Source organism: Odocoileus virginianus, chromosome 33 (assembly GCF_023699985.2).
Source record: "Odocoileus virginianus isolate 20LAN1187 ecotype Illinois chromosome 33, Ovbor_1.2, whole genome shotgun sequence".
NCBI lineage: Eukaryota > Metazoa > Chordata > Mammalia > Artiodactyla > Cervidae > Odocoileus > Odocoileus virginianus.
In genome coordinates, this window is record NC_069706.1 from 6,313,152 (window position 1) to 6,329,446 (window position 16,295).

The 16,295-nt window shown below is 42.6% G+C and overlaps 1 protein-coding gene across 32 annotated transcripts in view; it reads left to right on the top strand.

The window, feature by feature from the left end:
• RBFOX1 (RNA binding fox-1 homolog 1) overlaps positions 1–16,295 on the top strand; it is a 2,345,672-nt gene that overhangs the window by 2,242,145 nt on the left and 87,232 nt on the right. For 23 of the 32 annotated variants that reach the window (XM_070460570.1, XM_070460564.1, XM_070460571.1 and 20 more), the window contains one exon: positions 9,324–9,404. The exons of the other annotated variants lie outside the window; for them this stretch is intronic. In XM_070460570.1, the coding sequence (XP_070316671.1) occupies positions 9,324–9,404 (81 nt within the window). The remainder of the gene's footprint in view (positions 1–9,323; positions 9,405–16,295) is intronic. 32 annotated transcript variants of the gene reach the window in all.

Consider the following 16,295-nt stretch of genomic DNA (forward strand, 5'->3'; position numbering starts at 1 on the left):
AGAGGAGCCTGGCAGGCTACCGTCCTTTGGGTCACAAAGAGTTGGATACGACTGAGTGACTTAGCCTGCATGTGCTCTTTGAGAGATTCAAAGTTGAAGTATTTTCTGTTCTTACCAAAAGAAAGAGGTCAGGATGTAAACCTAATCTGGGATAAGAAGGAAATTCAAGATGAATCTCTACAATCATCCCACGAGTACACCCAGTTCCTCCAAAAATCCAGTCCTGTAATAGTAAGTCAGGTATTAAGAAGGGGACACCAGGGGGAGCTTCTGGGTGTTTTGAACTCTCATAGCATCGTAGAGGTTCTTACTTCAGAAGATGAGAGGCAGAGAGGGAGAAAGCCCACCTGATTCTTTTGCAGAGACCACTGTCTTTGCAAAAGGCCACTGTTTCCAGCCAAAGCATAATTTGTCATTCGTGTTTAACCCTGAGCAGAAACTGCGCACTAAAATATCTTCAGGAGGAGGCTGTGAGACAGGTAAATGAAATGTGCAAATTGAAAGAGATACTAAGTGTTTTGCAGTTACTTCCCAGTCTTCAGATGTTTTCCATTAATTCTGTTACATTTAGCATTATATTGTTGATCAATCAAAACAGTATGTTTTTGTTGTTTAATTGCTAAGTCATGTCAGATTCCTTGCGACCCCATGGACTGTAGCCCACCAGGCTCCACTCTACGTGGGATTTCCCAGGCAAGGATACTAGAGTGGGTTGCCATTTCCTTCTCCAGGGGATCTTCTCAAGGAAGGGATGGAACCCATGTCTCTTGCATTGGCAGGCAGATTCTTGACCATTGAGCCACCAAGGAAGCCCCAATCAAAATAGAATAGTAGTTACCAATTTGCTACTGCTTTGTTGAACAAACAAAACCAAGAGAACAAAGTAAGTCCCCAATGGATCCTATTTTGAGATTCCAAATAGTAGCAATTACTATTTCTGTTATTATTACTGAGATCACTTACTGATAAGCTACTATTTGCCAAACCCTTTCGTGTGATCATTTTAATCCTTCCAACAATACTCAATGAAATTGATAGTTTGTCCCTGTTTGGCAGATATGAAAACCGGAGGCTCAAGGCTATTAAATGATGAGGTCCAAAAAAACTGAGCAAAGCTAGAGAACAAAACTAAGCCTGATAGTTTCCGAAAATCATGCTTTCCAGATGCTCTATCTGAGCTTAAGGGTTCACTATTTCTCCTCTGTTTCCTTCCTCCATGTCTTGCTTCTGTTTTGCAAGTGAGGGTTTTTCTTAGCTACAGAAGATACAACCTCCCCACAGACTTCCTTGGTTGGAATTAAAACCCTACCACAGATTCTTCAAGTTGATCAGGAGCTTCTAGATGTTAATAACATCTTTAGCCTGGAAGAGTCAGATGTTTTCAGCCAGATGACTGCAGAATCTTTAGACATAGTTTTGTTGAAATGGGTTTGGTGAATATTTATCAGGCCTTGCCTGGAAAATTGCGTGGACAGAGGGGCCTGGTGGGCTACAGCCCATAGGGTCGCAAAGAGTCAGCCACGAATGAATCAAGTTACACATGCGCACACATGCACAGATTATTTATCATTCCAAGGTTAGAGAGGATGTTTTTTATCAACTCTAAACCAAGTGTCACTGTTGATAAGTTTCATGAGAGAGCCTGAGCTTCGGAGTCATGCCAGGCTGGCTCAGATTTTGGTTTTGTCTGATGTTTTTCTGCCTCTCAGCCTTAGTTTCCTTGTGGATTTAATAAGAAAAAAAAGTTCCAGTGCTTGTAGAACATACTTGGACCAAGAGCAGAAGCTCAGTGTCGTCTTATCAGTCTTATCAGCTGTATTTAAGATTGTTTATATAGTTCTTAGGTTTCCCAGGTGACACGGTGATAAAGAACCTGCCTTCCAATGCAGGAGACTGGGGTTCAATCCCTGGGTCGGGAAGATCCCCTATAGGAGGAAATGGCAACCCACTCCAGTATTCTTGCCTGGAGAATCCCATACACAGAGGAGCTTGGTGGTCTACAGTCCATGGGTTGCAGAGAGTTAAGCATGACTGACCAGCTGAGCACACATATACACCCTAATAGCCCCTCCGTTACCATGTTACTGTTGCTGGTAATCCTGGAATCCCCTGGGAGCCTGTAGAAATGTAAACTCTCAGGCCCCACCCCATGGGGTCTCAACGAGTGGGACATGATGGAGCTGCTAACACTTTCACTTTCTTTCATACCTACTAGATCAGAAAGTTCATTTAAAAAGTGTCCTGGCCCAACCCATTGATTCAGTGAAGTATTAGCATTTGAGAAGCAAGGCTCTAAGATGGTCCCTATCTATATATTGATGCCTGTGACCCAGAAGGCCAAATGCCTTAGGAAATAAAACTTATTTTCATCGTTTTTCTTATATCTGAATTGTTATCCTTTCACAAATGTCTTATGGGACCACATTTCTCCTTGTTCCATTCAAACAACAATGAATTAGAAAGAAATTTGGGTGAAGTGTTAGAAAAAAAGAACATACCTTCAAACTCTTTGGGGATATTCATTTTAAACAAAACAAAGAAAATTTAAAAATTTGGCAACTATTGATAAAATGATACCTTCTGAAATTTTTAGTGCCCACTTCCTGGGAAGGAGCTAAGGCTGTCCTGAAAGACAATTATTTGTAGTATGGTTCCAAATAAAAAGTAGACTTTAGAACAATGGTCCCTAAACATGTTCTGAAAGATCCCGTCAGGCGCCTCTCTTCATGGAATTCTCCAGGCAAGAATAGTGGAGTAGGTAGCCATTCCCTTCTTCAGGGGATCTTCCTGACCCAGGGATCAAACCTGGGCTTCCTGTATTGCATGCAGATTCTTCACCATCTGAGACACCAGGGAAGCCCTATAGGGATCCAGGTAGCAAATACTTTAGTCTTTGTGAGCCACATGTTCTCTGTTGTGATTACTTAGCTCTGTAATAGTAGCATAAAGCAGCCATAAATAAGATGCAAGTGAATGAGTATAGTTGTGTTCCAATAAAACTTTATTAATACTAAAATTTGAATTTTATATAATTTTCACCTGTCACCAAATATTACTCTTCTACTGATTTTTTTCCCCTCAGTCATATAAAAATGTAATTATTCTTAGCTCATGGCCATACAAAAAGGTGGTAGGCCAGACTGGGCTAAAAATCTGTAGCTTGCCTGCACCTAATTTAAAAGATTAATTTTGAATCCCTTCAGTGTTCGCCTGAAACTAGCACAACATTGTTAATCAGCTATACCCCAAAACAAAAAAAAGTTTAAAAAAAAACATTAGCCTTAAGTCCATGGGTCCAGAAATCCCGTTGGTTTATTCTACATTTAGCACCACAATAATTCTGTCTGTGTAACCTTGGGCAAAATGCTGAAACTCTCAATGTCTCAGTATCCCCATCTGTTAAATGGGTATAATAGTAGTACTTGTCTTATAGGGTAAATTAGGGGATAATCCAAAGGAAACATTGAGAGGGTTTGCCTGGCACATAGCAAGTCTCCAATAAGCAGTTTTTGGAACTGTTACTATAACATTTGAGGATCCAATATATTTATTATCTTATTGAGTCAATTAAATGTTTTCTGTAGAATCCTCTATTAGCCTAAATTTGGGTGGCAGGAGAACAAAGTGAAGTGAGTCATTACATTTTTTAAACAATAAAGAGTCAGGGAGAAAATTGTACACATATCTGATGTACTATCCTTTTTCTCTGCAATTTTGTCACAATAAAAAGTGAAAAGAAAAAAGTGATGTGTTTCTAAATAGGAAAATCAAAACTTACTAAATAAATTGGAATGAGGGATTATTTACACTATAGGCAGATTCACTCCAGGGCGCCTTTAAATATGGAAATCCCTTGGCACAATTAAAACATGATTTGATTTATAAGAATTAAACATGCACACTGCATTTTCTGCAGCCTCTGTGCCTAAATGGAAATACCTCGGTACGTAAAATGCTCCCATAACCCTTCAGAGAAGCTCATCTTTCAGGCATGTATAAAAGCTTTAGGTATTAGCTGTGAAAATATGCTTACACGGATTAGCTCAATGCTAGTCTATGTTCAAAAATGCATAACTATAAAAGCCAAAATCGTCCACAGCCCTTCGGGGCTTTGGATAAATTTATCAATTGGAAGCAGTTACCTCCATTGGCAGGGACAAGAGAACAGAAGTTTGATGCTTATATAACCCTTCATAGGGAACCCTCACGATAGCTCATTATTGGTCCTTAAGGCTAAGGTAGGGTTATTAGAACAAAGTACCATTGACTGGGTACCATCTCTTCAAAAACAGACATTGACTTTCTCACATGTCTGGGGTCTAGAAGTCTGGGATTCAGGTGTTGGCAGGATTTGACTTCTTCTGAGACCTCTCTCCTTGACTTGTAGACGCCCATCTTCTCCTGTGTCTTGTGTCTTTACTGGGTCCGCCCTCTGCATCTGTGTCCTAATTCCTCTTTTTTATGGGGACATCGGTTGTTGGAATTAGGTTCTACCCTCATTTTACCTTAATCACCTCTTTAAAGATGCTTTCTCCACACACACTCATCTCCTGAGCTACTAGGTGTAGGACTTCCATGTATGAATTTTGAGAGACCACCACTCAGTCCATTACAGCAGAACAAAGAGTGTATGTGTCTTTTTCCTGGATGAGAAACCAAGGGTGACCTCTCTAGGACTGTGTAATTGATGACTGCGTGCCTTCTTCCGCAGCCAGCCTCCGCAGAACTTGACAGGACTAGCTCAGACTAGAAGCGAGGTACACTTTGATGTTGAAGTGCTCCCGAGCAAAGACAAAATTGGTCAACGGACAATAGGGTCGAGATGAAAAGTAAATCAATTCTGGCCTCTTTGCCCACAGAAGTATTCAGACCAAAGATACGTAACCATTTTCGTTTTGTTTATAAATATATGGAGATGACCTAGGGCCTGGTTCACTCTGAGCTCATCTGCAGAGCCTTGGATTGCTCTGCTGGGCTGCTGATGCTTGTTCAGTCACTAAGGCTTGTCTGACTCTCTGTGACCCCATAGACTGTAGCCCGCCAGGCTCCTCGGTCCATGGGATTCTCCAGGCAAGAATACTGTAGCGGGTTGCCATTTCCTTCTCCAGGGGACCTTCCTGACCCAGTGATTGAACCCACATCTCCTGCTTGGCAGGCGAGTTCTTTACCACCTGCCAGATGGAGACAAATAGATCCAGTTTCTAGGAGGAGGAGAAGTGAGTGCGAAGGGAGGGGAGTTACCTCAGGGAAGGGAAACTTCCTGGGAGCCTGTGTGATGACCTGGAGGTGTGAAACTGCACCCTTGTTCCAGTTGACTTGCATCCAATTTCATCACCTAAGGGTTGGCAGCAGAGAGAAAAAAAAAAAAATGTAGACACTTTCTCCCTCCTGTCTGTGCTAGGAGACACTCCCACTGGGCTTCTTCTTGCCCTCCCAAGGGCCAGAAATGGTCCTCTGTACAGTGAGGAATCTCCAGGTGAGAAGGAGAATTGAGCTGCCCCATCTGAGGTCTGGATCCTGGCTCACCGGCCCCTGCGGGAGATGCCACATCCTGCCTGAGAGTGGCCCAGGGGATGTACATCTTGTCAGATGTTGGGATGCTGGTGGTTGTGGCTCTCTGAGTATCAAGTGACAGGCTTTGCCAACGGCTCCAGTGATCCCAAGATCACAGTCAGTCACACCGAGCCCGGTCCATGCCAGTTGTAGATAGAGTCATCAGCATTGCAGGAAACGGATGAGCAGGCTGCCCAGGTTTTTCTTAAACTGGATGAGTCAACCGTCAAAGAACCAGAAAAGAAGACCTGAAGGCATGCAAACCCCCAGCTATCAACAAGGGACGGAAAGGTTGGCTGGGAAAAGCACCGTTTTTATCAAAGAAAATAGAAATGAGGAAGTCTTTAAAAACATAATCATTTAATCACATTCATGAATCCCTCTGAGAACCAGGTACTTTGGTGGGCATGGCAATCCACTCCAGTATTCTTGCCTGGAGAATCCCATGGACAGAGGAGCCTGGCGGGCTGCAGTCCATGGGGTCCAGAAGAGTCGGACATGATTGAAATGACTTAACATGCACGCACGGGGATAAAAGGATGAGTATGATTTGGCTCTGATCCAGGGGAATTATCTGCAGCTGAGACCAATATGTAAATAAAAAGTTGTAATACAGCATATCAAAGGATCTACTAGGGAGATTTTTAAGTGTGATAGGAGCATTGAAGATGAAGTAATTAATTAACCCCTGGGGACTGGGAAGAGAAGAGATGACTTAAACAATGCAGAAGGGTCGAGGTGGAGGACAGCCTTTTTTTTTTTCTTCAATTGAACCACATGTATTTACCAATGTTCAACCATCTTTGACATAAGAAAAGTCAATTTCATATGGTTTAACCTAAATCCCCTGGAGGAAGAAATGACGACCACTCCAGTATTCTTGCCTGGGAAATCCCACGGACAGAGGAGCCCAGCAGCTTACAGTCCACAGGGTCTCAGAGAGTTGGACACGACTTACTCACTAAACAACAAGAGCAGGAATAGAATAGAGGTTTTGTCCCATCTGCCGAGGCTGACCTAGTGGTAGTAACTGCCTGGAAACTATTAAGAATGACCCAGAGGATCCCAGGCTAATTGAAAAAGATACTGTTGAAATTTGACGAAAGGTTTCTCCTGGCTAATGGGTGGATGGATACTGGAATGGATGGATAATGGAATGGGTAGATACTGGTATAAATGGAACATACCTGCCATCCTTAAATTCTAAGGAATTTATAAACAGAGGCATAGAAGTCTGAGAAATACCAATATCAGCATAATAACTAGACAGTTCTTGGTAGTTGGAGGTGGTGGGTCTGTATTTGGGGGTGATGGCAGGGGCAGATCAGAGACTCTGTTCGAGAGACTCGTTAGAAAACTCAATCAACGCTGTATCACAAAGTGCCTTAAAAAAACACTTTTATTGTAGTATAGTTGATTTATATCGTGATTCAGTTATATACATACATACATCCACTGTTTTTAGTTTCTCTTCCCATATAGTTTATTCAAACTGCCTTGATGACCTTATAAACACTCTTTTTTTGAGAAAAATATATTTTTATTGAAGGATAATTGTTTTACAATAATATGTTGACTTCTACCATACATCACCATGAATCAGTCATAGGTATACATATGGTACACGCTCTTTACTGCGGTTTGTACCCTGTTATCTGTTTGACTTTTTAGATAAACACATGTTAGCTGCCCGCACCTAAAAAACACACAGAGGTGACAGTGTTCTTCTATGCTCCTTTGGTTTTCTTTACTTCAAAACTTTCTTGTAAGGAAAGGTCACAAAGTACTAAGAGAACCTACAATAAATACTTTGCAAATTAAATTGGAGAATGTTTTCAGATAAAATAAAAGCCAAGTCCTGTGACAGTATGGATTTTGTTTTACAAAGGTCAAAATCATCGCATAAAGACTTTTTTTTTTTTGCTACAAAGAGAACATCCAGAGTTATTTCTGTCTTTTTCTAAGGATCCACAGCATAAGAAAATGAGGAAAACATCATTATGCACTTCCAGAATTTATCCTTCCAGAGAGAATCTGTGTGGTGTCCCAGAGGGCTTCGCTCTGTCACAGAGCTCAGTATTGAAAACTGTCCCTAAGTCCTTAACTGCACGGTACTGAAATGCCCTTCTGGATATGTTTTTGCTATGGTTATATTATTTTTCTTTGGAAACCTCGGCACCAAAGGAGGAGGACATGGCAACCCACTCCAGTATTCTTGCCTGGGGAATCCCATGAACAGCGGAGCCTGGTGGGCTACAGTTCATGGGGTCTCAAAGAGTCGGCCACGGCTGAGCACGCACGCGCACACACACCACTCAGTCTAGAGGTTCTAACTCCCTTTCACTGACGTTGGGAAAGACAACAAAGGATTCCGGAAGCCCTTCCTAGGGCAGGTCTCCAAGGATATAGGTGAGTTGATGGGAAGTCAGGGCTGCTTCTCTTGACACATGGCTTCCCAGTGGCAAGGATGACAGGAAAAAAGAGGAAGAAGTAGAGGCAACTGACCTTGCCCAGCCAAGGAAGGGAACAGAAACCACAGGAGCCCTTATCCATCATTAGCAAGGGGCTTACAGGTCCTCAAAAGTCCCTCTCATTCTTCTCAAAATCTCTGAGTTTGAGCTTCACAGCCACAGGATTGCAACACCGATAACCCTAAAGATTCCTCACCCTGGCCATCCTTGGAGCAGGTGGTCCTTCCACAGGAAGTTGTAGATTGAGAAGATACTGTAGGATGCCACTGCTTGTCCCCGCTGCAAAATTCCACTTTGCAAGGATAATCCCAGCATCCTTTGCTGTAGATGAGGGGTAGGAGAGGCATCACTGCAGTGCGCTATGGTCCGCAGGCTTAGGAAGTGTCCGCCTCAGACACTGGAAGGCACAGAGCTTTAGGGAAGAAACCGGAAATGCAGAAGCCAAAGGTGGTTTCACCCCAAGTCCAGTGTGGGTCCAGGGTGGGTCCCAGGGATGGCCAACTTTCATTTATTTTCTTCCCCTGCCTTACTTCTTTTCCTCTGAAGAACTGATTCAGAAAAAATTAAAATGGGGGGAAGAGGAAAATTTTTCTTTAAATAAATTGAGCATGTGCTTACCACTTAGTTGAGCACATCTCCAGTAGTACAAACAATTCATAACCCTTCCTGGAGGTAGGTATATTCACCCTCATTTTCCAGATGGGAATCCTGAGGCACAGAGAGTTACAGTGACTGAGATCACACAGCTAATTAATATCTGCATCAAGCTTGTTGTCCACGTCTCTCCAATATTTCATTCCTTTTTTTTTTTGGATGTGGACCATTTCTAAAGTCTCTATTGAATTTGTTGAAATATTGCTTCTGTTGTTTATGTTTTGGATTTTTTTGGCCCTGAGCCGTGTGGGATCTTAACTCCCTGACCAGGGTTCGAACCCATACCCCCTGCACTAGAGGGCAAAGTCCTAACCACTGGACTACCAGGGAAGTCCCATCTCCGATATTTCTAAAGCTCCCTTTTGAGTATGCCATGCTGCCTCCATACCTGATCTGAAACCAGGCTCCACTAGCAAACTCCGTGTGAAACAGAAAAGCCAAGCATGTGATGGGCTGGGTGGTGGGTTCCTTCCAACCCCCTCTGACTAAGGCAGGGGGCTTCCTGAGGTGTCCCCATCCTGCGCTCGGGGGTGTGGCTGTGTTTGCATTTCTCTGCCTTTCTCGTGTGTGTGCCATGGCTCCCAGGCATAGCGAGCGTGCCTGTTCCCAGACCAGACACCGTCTCTCTCTCTCTCTCTTCCGTAGGCACCGTGCTGTTGTGCCAGGCAAACCAGGAGGGATCTTCCATGTACAGTGCCCCCAGTTCACTTGTATATACTTCCGCAAGTAAGCCCGTCTGTGTGGCTCTTTTTGTTTTGTGATATAAATCTGAGTCTGATCACCTTCCCTCCCATGTAAGTTCTCTCCCCCTCCCTCCGCACCACCCTCCCTTGTGGCTTTCTGCAAGGTGAAGCTGATCCTCACAAGCATGTCTTCATTTTTCCCTGTTGCCTTAGCATCTACCCCCTCTGCTCATTACCCCCAAATCCTTGCCCCAGCCATTCTTTGTTAGACCCTTGTCAGGACGGGGGCCAATGGATGGGATGCGGGGCTTTGGGTTGGGGGCAGGGGGGTGGGAGGGACGGCATAGCTGGTTGCCTGCCTTCTATCACAGCTTTGCAAATGTATATGAAAATAACTGACATCAGATATGCAGGCCATCCAAGTGGCAGCCCAGCCTCGCAAAAGGTGCTTGGTTGTTGCTTGTGGCACGGTGTTCTCATGGTGGGAAATATCACTGGCCTGTGGCCGGAGACTTGTTTGCAAGGCTGTGTTATCCTTTGTGATTCCATTGAAGAGGAGGAAATGAGAGGAACATGTGGTTCTCCCCCATTTAACTGGGGAGGGGTGGTGGTGGAGGGAATAATAGTTTCAAAGCACTTTAATAGATATGATTATAGCCACGAATTCCTAGAAGGAGGAGACCAAAAAATAAATGTGGAAGAAGAGGTCACAGTGCTGGCAAGGAAAGACCAAGGATTCCTCTGCCAGGGATGGGTCCTCTAGGGAGGAGATGTGCCCCACTCCCACCCCAATTCCCAGAGCAGGTTGAAGAATTCAGGGTCTCTCTGAGTCCACCGTGGTTCTCCAGCTGGTCGGCCCCTCCTCACAGTCCCTTGGCACAGCCAAGAAAGACCTTCCCGTCTCTTTCATACAATGCGTCTACACCCGATGGAATCTCCATAACTTCCCGATGGGTCCCCACCGGGATAGATGGTGAAGAGTGAGTCTGGGGACCAGAGGGGAGGTAGGCTGCTTCTGAGATCAGCTAGAGGAAGGGACAGGTGGGGGTCAGAGGCAACAGCTCAGGGTAATTAGAAGGATGAGAGACTGAGGGGAATCTTTACCAGGTACCAAGGTCAAGCATCTCAATTCCTAAAAGCTAAGATAAACCAAACTCTTCGCTGTTGGGGCAAAGGTTAGAAACAGCCCCCAGGAAGCCAAACCCGAGGGTCCCTGAAGGCATCAGGTCGTGGGGGCACCCCAGTTGTTTCTCCCAAGCAGAGTGTAATCTTCAGCAGAAGCTTTGACACTCCTTAAATGAAAGGTATTTTTCTGTGTTCCCTGAGAAGCCCAAATCTAACCATATCTGCAAGAAATGGTTTCTTCCTGAATTTATAAATATTTCCCCATTGCCAGTGTAAATTGCATGTATCTCCTAGAACTACAAATCTACTGCACATTTTCACCGGCTCAGCCTTGTTTAATCCTCAGAGTCTGCACCAGGTAGGTATTACCCTGTTTGCCTTTCAGCTGAGGAGGTGGAGGGCAATGAGAAGTGGAGTGATTTGCCCAGGATCACACAGCCAGGATATGGTAGATGCGTTTTTTTGAACTTGGGGAGATTTTTCAACCATTGTCTGTTTTTCTGGCTCCATTTGATGCTAAATCTTATCATCTTCCCATGGAACCTATTTCTCCTTCTGTATACATTTTATTTTCAGTGAGAAAGAGGGTGACCCAAAACTCACCATAAGATACGGTATATTATTTGCAGTTTTCTCTAACATTGTTGTCCTATAGAACTGTCTAAAATGAAGTGTTCTATATCTGCATGATTCAGTACATGGTGTGGGTGGGACCAAGGCATGGAATTTTAAATTTCATTAAATTTTAATTAATGTTACTCTAGCCCACGGGTTGACAGCTACCATTTTGGGTAATGTGGCTCTCTATGTAATATATATTTCACTTTCCTTTATAGAAATGAAAAACAAACAAACAAACAAATTAATTCCAAGAAAGGTCTAGTTTGAATTGGTATAGCTCTTCTAAAGTGACTTGGGGAAAATGTGTGTCATAAATGTCAAACATGAAAATATGTCACAAATTCTCCAAATTAATAAATAGGTAGCAAAGATGATTTAGACATAAAATCATCTAAATTGGAGATCAGCAAACCACACCCTCAAGGTCAAATCCAACCTCCATACTGTTTGTGTAATGCTGGTAAACCAAGAATGACTTATTAGATTTTTCAAAGGACTAAAAAAATAAGCAAAAACAAAAAATAATATATGACAGACATAAAAACAAAGGATAGCTCAGTTGTGTCCGACTCTCTGCAACGCTATGAACTGTAACCTGCCAGGTTCCTCTGTTCATGGGATTTTCCAGGCAAGAATACTGGAGTGGGTTGCCATGCCCTCCTCCAGGGGTTATTCCTGACCCAGGGATCAAACCTCCGTCTCTTTTGTCTCCTGCATTGGCAGGAGGATTCTTTACCACTAGTACCACCTGGGGAGCCCATATGATGATAGACATAGGTGTCCCACAAAAGCCTAAAATAGTGACCGCCTGGCTCTTTACAAAAAAGTGTGCTGATCTCTCATTTAAATGGTCAGTTTTATTATTGAAAGTACAAAATGGAAATATCATGTCACTTGTTATAATGAGACTTTTTTCCCCCTGGAGTTTCAAAGTAAAATATTTATAATAATTATAGAAACTGCATCATGTGTGTCCAAGACCCTTCATTTTTAAATTGCATGATCCGTCATATTACCTACACATTTTTCATCCTATTATCTTCACTTATTATCATGTCATATGCACTTTATGAAAATATGTTAATGGCCTCATAATAATCTATTGTTTAATGATATTATATTTTAATGTATCCACCCACTGCATTGTTTGGTACTTATATTGATAGCAATTTTTCAAAAATATTAAAGAAAATAAATGTCCTTGCATATACCTAGTATATAATCATTTTAAAGAAAACAATTAATAAATAGCTAATCCTACTGCATGCAGGCTCAGTCGCTCCCTCGTGTCTGATTCTTTGTGACCCCAGGGACTGTAGCCCGCCAGGCTCCTCCATCCATGGGATTCTCCAGGCAAGAATACGGGAACAGGTTGCCATTTCCTCCTCCAGCAGATCTTCCTGACCAGGGATCAAACCCAGGTCTCCTGCATTGACAGGTGGATTCTTTACCACTGAGCCACCTGGGAAGCCCAGCTAATCCTACAACCCTCTAACAAAGCCAAACAAAAGCTAGTTTCTTGCATTAAGCATCTTCACTTGTCAATTCCTTCAGCGAAGGTATTCAGATCAACAAGCTCAATTGTTTGTTTGTTTGTTTCAGTTGGTACTTTCTAAGGACAGCCAACCCTGAGACTCCTCCTTTTCCACTTGAGCTCCAAGTTTCCATCTTGAGGCAGTGGTTCTGAGTATATAAAGACGTTCCATCCCTCCCTAAGACACGTTGCTGAGGTTTCCTTTCTGTTCTAGTTCTCAGAATCAACAGTGCCTTTTGAAGCTGGACTGTTTGCAGTTAACTGACTTCTTTGAACCATTCCTTTATATATTCTTTTCCAGATCAAGGTGTCCATTCTAGTTACAAAGTCACACCCTATCTTCTATAAATAATTCAGCCAGAAACTGAGAGTTCATTCTCACAGGTATATACACACAGTCTGGGGACCCAAGCACCATCATCTAAGATTCTTTTCCTGACTCCAGGTCTGACATCCGCAGGGCTGAGAGTCAGGGGCCTCGTCTTGGAGGTCTGAACAGTGTGGCCTTTCTTTCTCTAAGAATCCAGCCTTCTTCCCCAAAGCTGAGGCTCCCTTAGGTCTCAGCAATTTATTTTGAGGCTACACCAGTGTTTCAACTTGAAAATGCATGTGTTTCTCATTTTTATCTAACAACTGTGCTCTTGAAGCAAGGTGTGTGTCAACTGCACTTTTATCAATGGGATGCTGTGTGTTTATGGACTTCCATGATTACACCCAAGTTCGTACTTTTTTCTATGGATCTTCAGCTGGCCTTGGATGTTTTAGGCTTAAATTGTCCTTTTGCCTAGCCACATAGCTAATCATCTGTAAATAACACCCTTAAATGCAGTAGGAGAGATGGTTTTTAAAGGAACCCTGCTGAATTAGTCTGTAATGAAAACAATTCTACTGAAGTTATCTGTTTTTTATGATGCATTTATGCATAATGAGTTTCCTTCCCCACCCTCCTCCTCATAATATGTCCCAGGACATTGAAAGCATTAAGAGAACGATTTTCACTCGGGGCTCAATGTCCACACAATCCAATCCCACATTTTCTTCCATCGCACTCCCACTGAGTCCAGCACTTCCTCCTTTTCCCCAAACTTGATCCTCCTCGTGTGAAACCCACTTCAAGCTGTGTCCCAGAACGTCACGCTTCCTTTTTCATGTCTTAATAAACCACTTCCATCCATAGTGTATCAGACTTAAGTGACGTCTGAGCAAAAGTCTGGAGAATTAGATAAGATCACCTTGGACCAAATGGAAAACATTTAATGTCAGTATTTTTGTCTTAAAATATTAACCTTTCTTACTCACAAATCAGAAAGAGACTCATGGACTTAGAAAATGAACTTACGGTTGCTGGGGAGGAAGGGATAGTTAGGGAGTTTGGGGTGGACATAAACACACTGCTATTTTTAAAATGGATAATCAAGGACCTACTGTAGCACAGAGAATTCTGCTCAGTGTTAAGTGGCAGATGGGAGGGGAATGTGATGGAGAATGAATACATTCACATGTGTGGCCGAGTCCCTTCACTGTCCTCCTGAAACTATCACAACATTGTTGATCAGCTATACCCTAATATAAAATAAAAAGTTAAAAAAATTAACTTTGAATCAACTAAGTTTAACTACATAAAATTATTTTAGTGACTTTCAAATAACCAATTAGTTCATTAACATCATGCTTTGCTTTGTGTAACAAGCAATGCAACCCCTCAACAGAGAGGTTTGGGGAAAGTGGGGGCAGGGCTGAGGGCCTGCTCCGTGCCCCCCTCTTCCTAGGGCCAGGGGTCTGGGGGCTCCTTCTTTTGGGGGAAGGGCGCTAAGTATATTATCATCCTCACTGCATATGGTGGTTGCTTACATCAAAAACAGCTTTAGGCTGAGAGTTCATTGGTGTTTATCAAATAATCCAAAGTCACGTCAATATAGGGCTTCCTTGGTGGATTTTCAGACAGAAGAGAATCTGCCTGCAATGCGGGCAACTCAAGTTCCATTCCTGATTCCCTGGAGGAGGAAATGGCAACCCACTCCAGTATTCTTGCCTGGGAAATCCCATGAACAGAAGAGTCTGGTGGGCTATAGTCCATGTGGTCCCAATGAGTTGGACACAACTGAGTGACTCACTCACTTGCATTCCTAATGGTAAATATAGATAAATTATATTTGCATAGATGTATTAAATATTAATGAAATCAAATATACTGACAGCCAAGTACTTCTCTGTTAAATAGTTATACACTTGAGAAAATTGGAGATAATTCATATATACAAATCTGATCCAAGAAAATGCCTGAATCTAAAATCATGGTAATGTTCAACTATTTACAAACCCTCTGCGTAAATCAAGCACCAACATCTGTGAGTGGTAAATTCATCCCCCTTCTAAAGTTCTTCAAGTAATTATTCAACAGTTGTTGTCGTTCAGACGCAAAGTCATGTCCGACTATTTGCAACCCCACAGACTGCAGCTCAACAGTTCCTGGGAGCTCTTAAATTTATTTACTTTTGATTTAGTGTACCTTCAGGCATCCTTAATCCTGACCTGAAGAAAGAAAGCAAAAAAAAAAAAAGATGGCTTCAGGCAGAAATAGCAAGGTAAAATTCTGTCACCTTCTTCCAAATTAAGACATTATTTCCATTTTTCTCAGTTGAAATATTGAGGTAAATCATTAGTTCTGTGAATGGGACTAATGGAACATCCACTCCCAGTATGGATTAGCAAAGTCAGCTCTTATGGATTCCTATTTCCACATGGGGCAGATATGTGCAGAAGCAGGTCAATGTCACCTGCTCTGTCTTTCTAGTTTCATAAATAGATTTTAAATTACAAAAGTAGCATGTATTTGCTGTAATGAAGGAAACAGGCAAACACACACAAACACACTTATCTGTATGGAATGATGCAGTAATATCCCCCCAATATGTCCGCAAACACACGCCTTTCAAGTAATCTGTAATCTGACTCTCTGGTAAGTTATCTTTCCACATTTTCTCCATAACAATGCAAAGAAGGACATACGCTAGTGAGATACGGCTGTGAGCAGTTTGTTTTCACCCAGAAGGAAGCCAGTTTTAGTTCAGTTCATTCGCTCAGTCGTGTCCGACTCTTTTCGACCCCATGAACTGCAACATACCAGGCCTCCCTGTCAGTCACCAACTCCCTGAGTTTACTCAAACTCATGTCCATTAAGTCAGTGATGCCATCCAACCATCTCATCCTCTGTCATCCCCTTCTCCTCCCACCTTCAATCTTTCCCAGCATCAGGGTCTTTTCCAGTGAGTCAACTCTTCACATCAGGTGGCCAAAGTATTGGAGTTTCAGCCTCAGTATCAGTCCTTCCAATGAATATTCAGGACTGATTTCCTTAGGATGGACTGGTTGGATCTCCTTGCAGTCCAAGGGACTCTCAAGAGTCTTCTCCAACACCACAGTTCAAAAGCATCAATTCTTCAGCACTCAGCTTTCTTTATAGTCCAACACTCACATCCATACATGACTACTGGAAAAACCATAGCTTTGACTAGACAGACCTTTGTTGGCAAAGTAATATCTCTGCTTTTTAATATGCTATCAAGGTTGGTCATAACTTTCCTTCCAAGGAGTAAGCGTCTTTTAATTTCATGGCTGCAGTCACCATCTGCAGTGATTTTGGAGCCCAAGAAA